The following is a 15,157-nucleotide window of genomic DNA, read 5'->3' as shown; positions in this document are numbered from 1 at the left end:
GTGAAGCAAGGACGTCCCTGCTATCGCGAACCATCGCTGCCATGGGAGCAGACGGGAATAAACCAGAGTGGAAAGAAGCGGTGCTGCTTTGATTAAAAAACCCATCTTGCCCCCTTTGTTAGAGGTCTCATGACGCTAAAGGGCAGCTACTGACAGACTGTTGGGCTAACATTGCGCGCCTGCTACATCTTCCCTCCCTTGTCATTGTGCAGTGACGTGATCCGTCAGCATGACCAGGAGGACCTCAGTCTTTTCAAATATTACAAGACGAATGAAACTTTTTCTGGTTCTGATCCAGTGCTTTTTTGATGTCGGAGAATCATTTTTTGGTTGTGATGTTTGAGAGGCCAAATTTTGACAAGAGATGATCCTCCTTGCAGGATGCTGGAGGCTACCATAGGCCCTCAGTCCCTAGATGTTAAACCTTGTTTTAACTGGCGGGCTGCGTCGGATGCGGGGCTTCGATTCGCGGGTGCGGGTGTCAGAGTTGAAAGAGAGCTGCTGCGTCTCATCTCGCTGCGCTGATGCAACACTGCAGCCTGGCTCCTCTCCTCCGATGCCATACATTCCCAGGATGCTGCTCTCTGATGGCGATAAAGTTAGCTCTGTAGAAGAGACAAGGCGTTGTAGCCATGAACCCCCCCACACACACACGCACACACACACACACACACACACACATATGCACACACTACCCTCCCGGGGGATGCTGGGCCACATAAACACAACTAAATATAACAGCCGAGCTGCTCAAACTCTCCGATCGGTCCTCTGAAAACAACTCACACGTTCAGTTTCAGGAGTTTATTAAAACTGTACAGACATGTTTGCATGTCATGAGTCCCGGAATAAATAAAAGCAAGACAGATGACATCCCTGCTGGAAGACGAAAGCTAGAAAACTGTGTTTTCTGAGCTCGGCAAACTTGATGTTTCCATCATTTGATTATTGCAACTTCTTTGAACAAACGTTCATGATCTTATGTTACGTTACTTTTTTTTTTTTTTACCCTTGTTTTACTTTAGGTGTCACTTTTATTTGCTTAATTTTATTCAGTTTTATTGTATTTTAACCCTCTATATCCCAGGCGCAGTAGTTTTTGCTCCTGTCGCATTCACTGACGTGTCACATCAATGTTACGCCCCACATCTCCATAGAAACGGCAAATTCGTGACTTGAAGTAACAACTCAAACTATTTCTTTTGCGCAGTAGAACGCAGTAGAAAAATGTGTTCTATTGTTTAATTTGACAAACAATAAAAAAAACGAATGCTTTATCCAGCACTATTCAAACTAAAATATTCGCGTGACTGATATTTTAAAACTACATGAACACGTCAACAACCTCAGCTCCTTACAGCTTTTATTTTATATCCTGCAGCCTGCAATTCAGTTTCATTTATTTCTTTCAAACAAAATCCTTTATTGAGGAAAGAGTTTTTAAAATAAAAGATTGAGTGATAAACATGTAATAAGCTTCAATTTCTCCTGGAGAGTGAATATTTGATTTAAACGTTTAAATCCAATATTTCCACCCCAATAAACACCACAAAAAGGATTTTGAAGTCAAAAAGTACCTTTTCAAATGTCTTTTAGCAGCATTTAATTACAGTTACTTTATATAAGCGATTAGCTCTTAGGGGCTTACCCTAACCTTGGTTTCATCCTTTTGGATATTAAATTTCATAAAACCCCGGACCCCCCATGAGCTGCTTCTTGATCTGGAGGGACGACAGTGACAAAGTCAAGAGGGTAAAAGTTGGAGAGGAAAAGCAGAGACACTTCCACCTTGTGAGTAACTGGTTCGCGCAGCTATGCTATGCTATGCTATGCTATGCTATGCTAGCATTTGCCAGTGACGTTAGCACTTGGTTACGTTAACATATACATTTGACTTTTTTTTGCACAATCAGGACCCCAATCGCTTTTTCCTTCTGAACACCAGACCGCCAGCATCGCGTGCAGTGCTTCTGCTGCCATGATTCACGATATCTTGACCAGAACCTTTGGAAGTGCCACACAAACGAGTGACGCAACTAATTAGCTATGCCAGCTAGTAGACCTTCCTTCCAGATGCCAGGTAACTTATGAACGCTGTTCGGTTGAAGTCATGTGATCAGGATTTAAGGCACGCCCAGTCTGACCTGGTGACTTCAATAAAATCCAAAATACTGAATCGTCTAATCGCAGCAGCATTGGGCGGACGGCGTAAGTAAGTAAGGAATCGCAGCAGCGTCACTGTCGCCTCAGCTGTCGTCCAGCCTGCGTCGCTGTCATCACTCTGGCGTGTTCAGGTTCTCCGTTTCTCATTTCAGCTTCACGCCACACCATCAGGCCTCGCAGTACTCCTGACTGGCCATGAGGGCCGTCTGACTCTCCCTTCGCTTGTCCTTCTTCCTTCTTCGTCGGACCCTCCAGCAGATGGCGCTGGACCCCAGCAGGCCCAGTCCGGTGGACAGCAGCACCAGACCCAGCACTGAGATGGTGGAGCCGTGGGAGTTGAAGGTGTACGCCACCGCCGTCACTACGATTCCGGCAATAAGGATGACCACGCCGAAGGGCACGATGCAGCGGTAGCAGGACATCTCAGCGCCACCCGTGGCCGCGGTCAGCTGGACTTCGTTGATGTGTGGGATGTGCGTTGCCATGACAACGCAATGGTCCTTCCTGGGTTTGTCGCAGCTCATTTTCTCAGAAGAGATGGGCATCTTCACGGCGCCCCTGGGAATCCTGGAACCGCCTCGGCCGAGGGGGTCGTCCGGCATGATGATCTTGCTGGCGAGGAAGAGGTGGGCCATGGTGATCCAGATGTCAGCCAATCACAGCGCAGCGACCTGGAGCCAGACAGCAAACTTGAAGAGTTAAATAAGGTCCAATTGGTCCCACTTTTACTCTGTTTTTTTTTTTTTTTAAATTTATGACACAACATAAAAATAATCATCCTGCAGTTCTGATGCTAATACATCATTAATAAAGTTTAATCAGGTGTTCATTTCTGATATTACGTCAACAGGCTCCTTGCAGGTAGGAACAATAAGCACAAAACACATCAAGCACACTCACACACTGCAAAATATGTATGTTTTCATAAATCACGAGCCAATGGTTTATAATTGCTAAGAAAAATAATCTTGCTTATTAAAACTGCCATACTACACAAATAAATAAATACAGATTCGTGTAGAAATGTAAGGTAAAAGCCTCAATTTTCCCATGAATGTGTGTGAAATGATTGTGTAAATGGATTCCATGTTTTTTTTTAATTATTACAAGATGGATACTCAAAGAAATTCTTCTCTTTTTTTTTTCACAAAGCCAGAAATCAGTACTGTCTTCCACTGCAGGAGAGAAACGCTGAAGTCCTCATGTCCTGATGTTGAAACAAAAACTGTCTCCACGCGTCTTTTTCTCCACCAACTAGAAGAGCAGTGGTCACAGACTCATTGATTATTGTTTAAAAGCTTTATGGATCGGCATCGGATGTTTTAAAGTTACTTATTCTACATTCCACTGATGAAAAGGAGGCTTTAAGGTGCACATGCACACACTCACACACACACACACACACACACACACACACACACACACACACACACACACACACACACACACTCACTCAGCTGCAGATCTGAATGAACTTCTGTTAAACTTCAGCTTAGCTTCGTTTCTAATGCTGCAGCCAGACACCTGCCTGCTCTCCTGGATAAATGAAAACACTCACAGTTACAGAGTGAAGCTCCTCATTCCTTCTCTCTCCCAGAGATGAACTCCAGCGCTGTGAAGCCGCTCTGCTGCTCTACCGCTCTACCGCTCGCCTTCCCTCAGTTCTCCTCCCCACTCCTCCCTCTGCATCGTTCGCACTGCAGGAATAAATGGGGGATACTGCTATCAATAGAAAAACGGGGCACCGTCCCCCAGCCACACACACACACGCTCGGTACCACCTCCTACTGGACCAACAACCAAAGTTTTAACTCCTTCCTCCCTCCAGCTCCCACTCCAGCTCAACCACAGGAACGTGAATGTCTCTTGATTCGTATCTTTTGATTTTTGTTTTTTTTTCAGATCATGCAATTTCTTTCTTTTGCTGTGTGGCTGTTAAAAAAAAAAGAGAAGTCGGTTGGCCGTCTCGTTTCTGTCTTTTCAAAGCTATAATCCACATCTGTGTATATTTTTATCACGAGCATGAAACAAGTGTCAGCGTGCTGGGCGTTGATGAGCATACAGAGACGTGTGTGGAGTTCCCCTCCCCTTTTACAAAGGTTAGCGGCCAGTTTGAGTTTTGATTGTCTTTCTGTACGGCTGCAACTTGAGTGCTTTGGTCGACCCTGGGTGGCAGGTCACGTCTCTCACGACGGGATTCGCAACAGCTGATTTCAGAGGAAAAGCTCTGAACGGCGGCTGAGGACGAGCTGGTGAACATCGTTAGCGGCTGAAGAGTCAGAGAGAGCTGGGAGAGAATAAAGAGAAAACCGGTGACACAAACACAACTTCAAAAGGATGATAATTTTGCTCTGTAGCTGCTGGAAATGGAAATAAGCAGATTCATGAAGTATTATTCGTAGTACTTGAGTCAACCAAGACAGTAAACTTGCAGCTGCAGTCGCTCTGCGAATACGTGAATGCACAAAAGACCAAAAATGAACCTTTTCTCCATAAACCCGACACTTCTAAGGGAAATGATTAACTGGATATCTGCTTGTGGCACATTTTTCTTCTGCATGTTTGTGGATCAAAGCAGTGAAAAGCTCATGTGGTCGGTCAGCGGCAGGTGTGTGTGTTTGCTGGTCAGCGTCTCTGTCAGGAGGTTTCATCCCTCCAGACATGCAGCTGCAGCCAAAATAGCACAAAGGGAAGCTACCCTTCCAGTCCTCGCTGTTTCGCTGACCTCATCCTGAAGTCTTTCTCTGTTCCTGAGTGGGTGAGGTGCTGGAAAAACCTTCCACCGCCAGATGTGTTGGTCAGGGTTGCGAGTTCTGTGAAAGTTCCTATGAGTGTTTGAATTGGACAACATAAACAGAAAATGGTGTCAGGTTTCTGCATCCAGCCGGGCACATCTGGCCTTATTTTCAAATCCAAGCTTTGCTCTCTTTTGCTCTCTCAGACGATCCTGCCTGCGGGGGGCCAGCAGGGCCAGCGAGGGCCAGCGAGGGCCCCAGTGAGCCTTCTGATCCGTACCGAGGGGTCACTGCAGCACAGGTCAAAACACCGTGACCCGGCGAGAACTCTGGGAGCTTCTAACATGCAGCATTCATTTGAAAATCTTTTTTTGTTTGTTTTTTTTGGTCCTATTTAAGAAATATTTGAGCCATGATGATCAAATCTTTTCAGATTCATGAGCCACTCCACCTCATATTATTTCCCCAGAGGTCATTTGAGAAGTTTGAATCGCTTCCATGGAAAGCAATCAGGCCCAAATGAGATGTTAAGAAATGCACCAGGATAGATTTTCCTTCCTGGCTGTCCAGGGACGGAGGACGAGCGCTAAATCACTTCCTTCCCGGATCTGTTTCTAGGTTAGCGATGATGTGAGTTCTGTGTTCTGGTTCGGTCTCTCCAGAGACGTCCACCCAGTTTCCTCCTCAGCAGATGTTTTCAGGCGATGAGGTTAGCAGCTATTGGAGCGTGCACATCTCCGCGTTTGTGTGTTCCGTGAGAACGCCGCCGCTCCTTCCTGTGAGTACAGGTGTGTTAAATCTATTTGCACATGCACATCATTGCATTTGGCCTGAAATAGAGTGGAAAAGCTGACTTTGGAGTTTTCACACATCCTCTTTACTAAAAAAAAACAGAAAAACAACGCTGAAAAGTGTCTAGTCACACCAGTGAGGCTGGAGGTTTTTCCCACACTGAGCTGATGTTTTCTGCTGGAGCCTCCAGGTCCAGGTTTCAGGCCTGTTTGGAGCGTGAGCCTGCTGGTCCAGACAGGCTTGACAGTGTGAGGGCCGGTGTTTGACCCCCCCTTTGTGGATGTTTACCAATCAGACACAACAGCAAAATCACTGACAACTGAAGTGAATGAAATAACCTGACAAGCAAAAAAAACCAACAACAACAAAAAACCCTACGTGAACACGTCTGTAGCAGGAGGTAGGAATGGAGGTCACAGCCCGGAAACAAACACATGTATGTGGAATGTTTGGGTGTCACGAAGCTGTTGTCGTTGCAGCCATGTTGTCTTGTCGTTGACGAAACTGGAAAGACGTCCTGAGTGGAGTGTGAGTTCAGTGCCGGTGGCGTCAGAACTTATTCAGCTTGTTATGTTTTCATGGTCTTTTTTCTTTCTTTTTTGCACGAGTACCAAAAAAACAAAAACAAAAAAAACAACGCCTCGCAAAGCAAACATCTTTTGTTGATCAGAGTGCACTGGACCAGAGCTCATGACGCGGCGGGTGAACTGTCAGTTCTTGAGGTCGATGACATGATGATCTGTGCAACTTTGACAAAATCTGACGACTGGATGAAACAGGGGCGGTGCGGTGGAGCAGCACTGTGGCCCCCCAGCAAGAAGGTTGTGGGTGGAGCCCCGGCTGGAGCACGGGATCTTTCTGGGTGAGTCTCCATGTTCTCCCTGTTCCTGCTGGGTTCTCTCTGGTACTCCAGCTTCCTCCACAGTCCAAAGACATCAAGAGGGACCAGGTTAATCCAGACTCTAAATTGACCGTAGGCGTGGCTGGGAGAGCCAATGGTTGTCTGTCTATATGTGTTGGCCCTGCCATGGACTGGTGACCTGTCCAGGGGGAAGGCTGCTGGGATAGGCTCCACCCCCACCACCCTGAACAGGATAATTAGGAGAAGATGGAGGGATGGATGGATGAAACAGCAGGTCCTGTGGAGTCCTCCTGGTGGGCAGCGCCTATCAAATGTGGCCCCAGGAAGCAGAACTGTTGAACTGTTGGATCGATAATCAGAGCCTGTGTCTCCTCCAGGTTTAAGTGGAGGAAACTGACAATCATCTCAAACGGAGGATTTGCGCCTCTCATCTGGTTTTCATAATGACTTCATGTCATCTGAACAGCCAGTAATTCTTGATAATGGGTCTGTTCATCGTTGATGGAGCTCTGCGCAGGAAATGAGTTGAGAGAAAGAAAAGAGAGAAATAACTAAAGAGGACACACACTGCTTGGAGTTAGAAGAGCTCCCCCGTGTGGAGGGAGGCATCAGATACTTCAGGGACCGGCTCCCTCACCGCAAGTGTGTGAAGGAGAGGTTCAGGAGGTCCTTCCTTCCTCTGCTGTCAGACTGTACAACCAATGCGCGCACGCACACACACACACACACACACACACACACACACACACGCGCGTGTTGATGCTGTCAAAAAGTGGGAAGTTGTGTTTCTCAAGTATGTGGGTGATGAGAAATAAGTTTTCTGTCAAAAACGTCTACTGCTTTTGTTGGATTGAGTTTGGATTGAGTCTGGTTGTCATGGTGATCAGTCTGACAAGTGACGTTTAGCGTGTGAGAGGATCGTTGAGGGCTGCTGCTCCCGTGGGATCCCATTGATATTCTGCCTGTTGAGCGGTTCGGAGATTTGTTGGTGTCCCTCTAGATGAGGGAAACCAACCGATGGTGTCTTTATTTTCAATGTTTTCGATTGCCTTTCTGATGGATGACTAATTACTGCGTCGTTGTGGCTCTCGTTAAGCGTACTTTCTCTTTTTATAACTGCTTCCAAGGCCAGCTCTGCCCAGGGGGAGAAAGTGATGCTGGATTTGCAAGTCAAACATCTCTCAAACATGGCTTCTGCAGATGAGGCGCCGGAGAGCCGCGAGGCAGCTGTTGCTCCCCAGCCAGACGATGTGGAGGCACTCTTCTGGATGGGCAGGGTGGAATGTTTCTTTCCCCTTTGTTTTCTCTGACTCTCCTGCTCTGTGTTCGTTCCTTTGCTGTCTGTTTATCAACAAACCTTGGGCCTGACCGAAGGCCCTGGCGCGGTAAAGGGGAATATTCCAAAGCTTGAAAAAGTCGGGAGCTGCTCGCTCCAGCTCTCTAGACGCTTAGGAAGATTGTGCGCAGACATCGTGAACATTGCTGTGGATTCTGTGTAATTTTTCATGTCTCTGGGAGCGACGGTTGACTCGGCCGCTCAGATCTGAGACAGCGCGGGAACGTGAGCTCGTCCCCCAACACGGGAAACGTACAGTAGCGTGGACATGTGGACCGGAGGCCATTTTCCTCGGACTGTGCTTTGCGCAATTTATCAATGACGGCTCCGAGAGGGCCTGTGGATGAGCCAATCTGTTGTGTGCACTGAGCAGACCGTCAGGGAAGACCTCGCCAAAGTGGAGAGGAAACGTTTGGAGCAGATGGTGGATACGTCGACTGAAACCGACTCAGTGGAGCCCCGGGACAAACCATTTTATTGACACGCAGCGTTTAAACGTTAGCTGTCGCGACTCAATCAGACACATGTTAGGAGAAATAAACAACCATTCAGCATCCAGAGCGTCAGGACGGATCATCGGGAGGTATTATTAGGACGGAGGAAACGGAGGATGTTGTTAGAGAGAGAGAGAACAACGAACCAAAGAGAGAAAGAGTGACAGGATGTGAAAACCTAAACCAGATAAAATGAGGAGGTCACAGGTCACAGGCCCTCGATGAAAAGCCCCCGTCATGATGTCTTTGTCTTTTAAAGCTCAGCGAGGGTTTCCATCAGCGGCGGATAAATGACTGAAATAAATAACAATCAAATCAAACATTCGCTCAAACCCTGGCGTCAGACTATAAAATGATGGCTCGCATCGTCTTCAGATAAATAAATGAATGAATGAGCCAGACAGAGAAGCCTGAGGGGAGAGAGAGAAATTCTCTTGAGAACAAAAGGAACCTGCTTGGAATGTGAAGCGAGAGATCGAAAGAACAAAAGAAAAAAGAAATGAAGACAGGAGGAGAAAACCCCCTGCAGCCTTTTGATTCGTAATAACTGGATGCATCGTTATTTAAGCGCGATTTACTTTGAGGGAAGATGTTTTTTTCCTTCTTCTGCAGAACTTCAGGTTCTCCCTGGTCCGGCTGCTCTGACAGAACCGCCTCTCCGGAGAGACGATATTCTCCCAAGAAACTTCTCGGAACTTTTGTGCTCCCTTCCCTTTGCGTTCCTCCCAAACTTTCGAGATCTCCCCACCCAAACGATGCTGTTCTACCCAGAAACCTCTGTGTCCCTCCAAAAAACACATTTGCGTCTCCCTCGTGACTTTCGTCCTCCCACGTTTAATATTTAGGATAGGAAAAAAACAGCACTTCAGGGGTCAAAGCACTGCAGGAGTTTTGCGTTGTGTGTTAGGAGAGACGTAGTGAGCGCCGCCATGGCGCTGCAGCGGTGCTGCAGCTGTCTGCTCCTGCCGCCGTCTGCTCCTGCCGCCGTCTGCTCTGGCTTGTTTGGATTCTGTTTCCAATCCTAATCATCGTGGGCGGCGCCTTCCTGAAAATAATGCTGGAATAAACTTTTTTATGTGTTCAAATTTTGCTGTATATCTTTACGTCTCCCGTCAAGTTTTCACACCTGGGATTCGTCAGGCCAGCTGTGGGATCACCTCACTTCCTGCTGCTTCAGCAGTGGCAGCACACCAGACCCTGGCCCTGGAGAAGCGCCTCCAGCTCAAAGGTCACCAGGTCACATAGACACTGAATCGAGACGCCGGGGAGACGTTTGAAAGAGCGAAGTGCTTCTTTTCCCTGCAGCAGGTGTGTCCTGATGTGCCTGAATAGAATAGAACAATGGTTTATTTGGTCGTAAGTTTAAAAGTCTGCTGCTAAAACCAAACAGCTTGTAGAATCAGAAATTAGAATTATAGGAACCCGTGTTGAGAACGAGATCAAAACCTGCTTTTTTCTGTACTCTGCTCACTGTCGTCCACACATATCTCTCATATGAAACTCTCTGGCGCCCTCTGGTGTTTGACGGCTCAGGAGACGCTCACCTCTGCCTTTGGGAAAGCAAAACATGCAGGTTATTAACTGTGAGCTGTTGTTGTTCTACATAACGGTTGATTTTGTGTTCCAGTTTTATTTAAAATGTTATGTTTGGATACGAAAATGAGATTAGCATGCGACTGTGTGACCGTTTCCAGAGGAGAAACGTGTTTTAACAGAGATCCGTGTTCCTCTCCTCCGGAATCCAGAAATCAGCACATAAAACTTTGGCATTGTTTTTAAAAAAATAAACTTAAATAAATAAAAACAAAATCCGTCAGAATGTAGAAATAAAACTGGATTTAAAAAAAAATTATCTGTCTAAAAGTGGAGATTTCTGCTGGATCCAAAATGACCAGGCGAGTCTTCATTTTGCTGCGGACCCCGGAAGGATTTCAAGAACCCCCGGTGGACCCCATGCCCCACTTTGAGGACCCCTGGTGGACCCCAGACCCCACTTTGAGGACCCCTAGTGGACCCCAGACCCCACTTTGAAGACCCCCGGTGGAAACAACCCTCCTGCAGCAGGTAGAAGCTCCGACGTGAGTAAAATCCAAGCTGCTGGTCTATTTTAGGACATGAGAAGACGGTTGTTTGTGTTCAGATAATTCGAGTACAAACAGCCTCCTTCCTGCCCTCTTTTATCCATCAGCCATCTTCCATCAACACACTCTTTCCTTTCCTTCCTCCCTTCCTGCCTCTCAGGCTTCCCTCCTCTCCTTCTGCTCATCCTTCCTTCTCTTCTCCTTCCATTTATTCCCAATTTTCCTTCAAGTCCTTTCTTTTTTCCTTTACCCCTTCATTACCTCTCTCATTCCTTGCCTCCTCCCTCCCTTTCATTTCCCTCTCCTTCGTCCTTTCTTCTTCTTCCATTTGCTCTCCACTTCCCCTCTTTGCTTCCTTCCCTCCTCCCATCTTTTCCTTTCATCCTTTCATTTATCTACTTTAATTTTTTTTCTTCCTTACTTGAATCTTCCCTCTCTTTCATTTTTATTTCTTCAATTTATCCAAAACTTACAAAAATCCCAATATAATAATAATAATAATAATAATAATAATAATAATAATAATAATAATAATAATGAAACAGTGCTGCAAGTTTATTTTCTTCACACGCTCATCCTGTTACAAACTTTAAGGATATGAAAAAGTTAAGTAATTTAATTTTTCTCAGAAACTTGCAGTATTTTTTTTAACCTTGCACTAGTGAATGTAATACTTGAATCATTAAATACTTAAAGCACTCCTCCCGTATTCCTCTCCCTCCCTTGTTTACTGAAAAGAAAAATCAAAGCAACCCCCAGCGGGAGGTTGTTTCTGATATTAAAAACGTTCATCCACCCGTCACTCTGGTAGCTGTCGAGTTCGGCTGAAGTCGGGCTTCATCGGGTCCGTTTCGTTTGCCGGCTAATTGGCGGTCGTCGAGTGTGAGTCAGAAGAGTATTGAGGCTCGGCCGCTCCCAGATGTGGCACTGGGCGTCTGTGCGGCGAGTTCACCGCAGTGAAATGTGAGCCAGCCCTGGCCCGGACGGCTGTATTTTGGGATGTTTTACACGGGGCAGGACAAAGACACGTTTCCAGGCCGGAGTTCCTTGTGAGCAAATGTTTCTGCTCCTGGTTTAAGACGGAGAATTAAAAAAAAAAAAAAAAAAGCCACGCTATTTCAGCAGGGGAAAGGGGGGGTGGGGGGGGAGAGAGAGAGACCCGGAGAGGGTAAACTTTGCTCCAGTCGCAGCCGCTTTTCTAACTCCTGTTGTGGGTTGAAGTCTTGAGCTGCGGCCGCAGCGACATGTGGGGGTGAAGAAGCACAGCTGACTGGACGGATTCCGGGGAAACCTCGCTATGTTTTAGCTGAAGACAAAGTTTCTGTGGATTCAAACAGCCCGGAAGGTTTGTTGACACAACTTGTGTGTGTTCTACTGGTGTGTGAGGCTTTCAGTTGCTCGCGCTACCTTTTCGTTTTTTTTGGACTGACTAGCCAAAACATTAGCCACGTGTGGCTGCACATTAGCACCCGGACTCTGCTGGACTCGAACCCTCCCTGTGTTGCTGTCCTCGAGGTGACGCACAATCATACCTGGATAACCTACACCTCGACTTTGACTTAACCGCGGGTTCCCATGGCAACAGCAACCCCGAGTAGTTACATCACTAGCTCTTCCCACACTAAGTGATGTTCTCTTTGAACCAGCTATGACCAGCTAACCAGGAAATTAACCGACAGCAAACCAAATGACTAATTGGTTTAACAAGTTGCTAGCGCCAGCTAATGTTAGCTGCTAGTACTAGCTGCCAGCAAAGGTGATCAACTAGCAAGCATGTGTCACTGCTGCTAACAAGGGTTACATACCTCTCTACAAATTTTCCTGTTTGAGAAATTTTCTTTATTCACTGTTATTTTCTCGTTGTTTAAGCTTTTAAAAAAATAGATTTTTGTAACATTTTATAACTTAAAAATATTGTCATTGCCTTCTAACGAGGTAATTTTAGCAGCTGCCTATAAATTCTCTCACTAACTTATGTCTTGCTACCAGCTAGGCTAACGAAGTAGCTACAAAATTGGTAACGGCTTTTCTTCTCATTAAAGTTTCTTAATTTTAATTTACATTTCGGAAAAGAACAATTAAAAAGAGTAATTATTGAAAACATGCTAATGTTATCAGCTAGCCACCAAACAGTTTAACTACAAAGCTAAGGTTAGCTGCTACAGCTAATTTATAAAAAAGGAGTTAGTGTAGCTTTATACCAACTCATTGATATAGCAAGCAAATGTTATATCAGCCTTACTAATAAGCTAATTACAGACAATAATCAACAAAGTACTAGGACTGGCTTTTGTACTATTTTTTTTTTTAATATTAGAGGTGTTAAGGTGCATTTTATTTGACTCTGACATGTTTTCAACATGGCGACACAAACATTCTCAAAAGATTGTGTTTGCTGAAGAAGTGAGCAAACGTAATTTTGCAACATCTGGCCTTCCAGTTGGTGTCCCATCTTCAGACTTGTGTATTTACAGTGTCACAGCTGTGGTCTATCCCCTGTGTTTCTGTGTTAAACTGATGTTTTCCTCTCTCCTGATCCTCAAAGATATGGCTGAAGATGTCCCTGGATTCTGATAACTCCTGTGTTTTGTTGTCATCGCGAGACTCCAGGACTTCCTGCATCTTCCAAAGCGCCGATGAGAAAGATGACATCCCAGGAGTGGGGGAGGAGAGGTAGTCGACATTCTGCTGTCTTGTCTGAGGACTCAGAACTCGTTTCTAGTACCTGAATGCAGCGCTACAAGCAAGCAAGATTTTTTTTGTGTGTGTGCGATGATCTCTGTAGTATAGAAATGAAGTAGCAGAGGATGAGATGTTCGGAGCTCTGAGGAGGAATGAAATGGGCACCATTCAGCAAATATTCATAAATAAGTGTTCCATCAAAAATGATGTTTGACCTTTTTAGTCAAAGCTAAATGGTACTTGGTACATGTAAAGTTATATTTTGTATATTTATATTCATTCAGTCGCGTCCACTAATATCACTTATTACTACAGAAAATAACGATGATTTAAAAAAACAATTATTAAAAAAAACCCAATTCCAATATTTCCAACAGTTATCTGAGTCTGTAAGTTTTACCGATGGTTAAAAATACATATTTACAGGTTTGTTTGTTTTTTGGTAAACGGACATCTTCCTTTTAACCACATGACTTTTAGTCTCATTTAAGTCGATAATGGCTTCAGTTTAATTTTATCTTCGACAGGATCTGGTCAGTTTCACATCGGACGTTTTGATGAGATATCAGAGTTATTTTTCCTGACATAAGTGTACATCGAACTTTGTTTGTCCAAGGATTCAAGAAACATCCCCCTAACATGTGCACTTTCCCTTGCAAATAAATGAAATATGGTAAAAGTAAAGTAACGCAGTATAAAAACGCCAGCGATTGTGTGTTTGTCGTCTGAAGGGTTCAGCTGCTCTGTCTCTTGTCCGCAGCGTTCTGGAGATGCTGAGCTACTCCAAGTTCTCGGACCTGGAGACGTGGCTGTGTATGCCGTCCTCGCTGCTGCTGCCCAGGGCCCTGGACTCCACCTCCTCTTCCTCCTCCATCTGCAATGATTCCAACTGCTCCTCCTCCTCCTCCGTGGCCTCCAACTCCCGTCGCTCCACCTGCAGTGAGCCAGGAGAGACGGACAGGTAACAGCAAGCCTCTGATGGCTAGTCGGCCGCCTCAGTATTCAGTCGGCAGGGTTCTTCTGTGGATCAGGAGGTGTGGTGACGACGGGCAAAGGCTGATGGAAATTAGAAGTATGATGAATAAATGTTGCCCCAATGAAAAACCAAACATACTCAAAAGCCAGCGTGGGGCTGAAAGGTTTGAACTTTACTGGGACGCGTGTTTTGGGCTGAGAATTAAACAATCCGCCGTATCTGTTTGGATTTGCTGGTCCTGATGGCGACGGGATGTTGAGACCAGCAGTTACTGGTCCAACTGTGGCCGCCTCTGCCCTCTTGACTCATTGTTCCTGTCATGTTGCAGCTGTGTAAGTGTGTCTGGCACCATGGTGATAAGCCAAGAGGCTGCAGGGAGTGGGGGGGGGGTGGTGCTAATGTAAGGAAGCTGGTCATAATGAGTGTGTATGTTCTATAGCAGGAGGGCTCTACATGATGAGATTTGTTTTTTTGATCAGTTAAGAGTTTCTTTTTTTTGGCCGGGGGCTGAAAGATAAGTCACAGATGGTTGTGCTGGGGTTATTTTGACAGATTTACACGGGAATGTTAATTTAAGAACTCCTTTTGTACTGGAAAGAATGTCGGAGTGATTTTTGCCTGTTCTTTATGTCTGTAGATAATGATAGATTAATGATTCGCGGGTTTAGCATCTGTGCGACGCCATGCTTTATTCATAAAGTTTGACAGTATTGCATGACTTTAGGGATGTGATGAAATTTTAAGTGTGGGCCTTTTTTGTTTTCGTGCGCGTGTGTACGAATGCGGTGCTCTTTCAGTCGTTCCTTAATCCAAACCTACTGAAAGTTCTTGCTGGATGTTGTTTCGCCTCTTCACGTTCATGAAAACGTTGTGAACTTCTCGGGAAGTAAACCCAACGCGAGGGAGCCACCGCCTCTCTTTGGGTTGAAGGTTCCCTTTCATTTACACAAAGGCTTCCTCACTGATCAGCCTCACTGGATAAGCTTTGATATCGGAAGTTCTCGATTCACCGCACACACACTGAGGTAACATTACA

At 45.6% G+C, this 15,157-nt stretch overlaps 2 protein-coding genes across 5 annotated transcripts in view; one reads left to right on the top strand and one right to left on the bottom strand.

Annotated features, from left to right (window-relative positions):
* Positions 1–327: 327 nt before the first annotated feature.
* LOC147239969 (transmembrane protein 100-like) lies at positions 328–3,878 on the bottom strand. Its single transcript, XM_086195217.1, has 2 exons — positions 3,722–3,878; positions 328–2,834 (listed from the first exon to the last, which is right to left on the bottom strand). The coding sequence occupies exon 2, from the start codon at positions 2,796–2,798 to the stop codon at positions 2,331–2,333; it is 468 nt and encodes a 155-aa protein (XP_086051343.1). The 5' UTR covers positions 2,799–2,834; positions 3,722–3,878; the 3' UTR covers positions 328–2,330.
* Positions 3,879–11,623: 7,745 nt separating this feature from the next.
* Positions 11,624–15,157, top strand: part of ankfn1a (ankyrin repeat and fibronectin type III domain containing 1a) — an 88,297-nt gene continuing 84,763 nt past the window's right edge. The window contains exons 1-3 of one of the 4 annotated variants that reach the window (XM_086195371.1): positions 11,624–11,808; positions 13,009–13,136; positions 13,906–14,106. In XM_086195371.1, the coding sequence (XP_086051497.1) occupies positions 13,021–13,136; positions 13,906–14,106 (317 nt within the window). In that variant the 5' untranslated portion in view covers positions 11,624–11,808; positions 13,009–13,020. Of the gene's footprint in view, positions 11,809–12,064; positions 12,220–12,268; positions 12,399–12,470; positions 12,481–13,008; positions 13,137–13,905; positions 14,107–15,157 lie in introns of those variants that run through there. The other 3 variants (XM_086195372.1, XM_086195373.1, XM_086195374.1) reach the window with 3 other exon arrangements.

The sequence above is a fragment of the Aulostomus chinensis genome, chromosome 23 (assembly GCF_037954235.1).
Source record: "Aulostomus chinensis isolate RoL2024-O1b breed Wild chromosome 23, RoL_Achi_v1.0, whole genome shotgun sequence".
Classification (NCBI taxonomy): domain Eukaryota; kingdom Metazoa; phylum Chordata; class Actinopteri; order Syngnathiformes; family Aulostomidae; genus Aulostomus; species Aulostomus chinensis.
The sequence above is the reverse complement of the archived record's forward strand: the minus strand, read 5'-3'. Positions and strand labels throughout refer to the sequence as shown.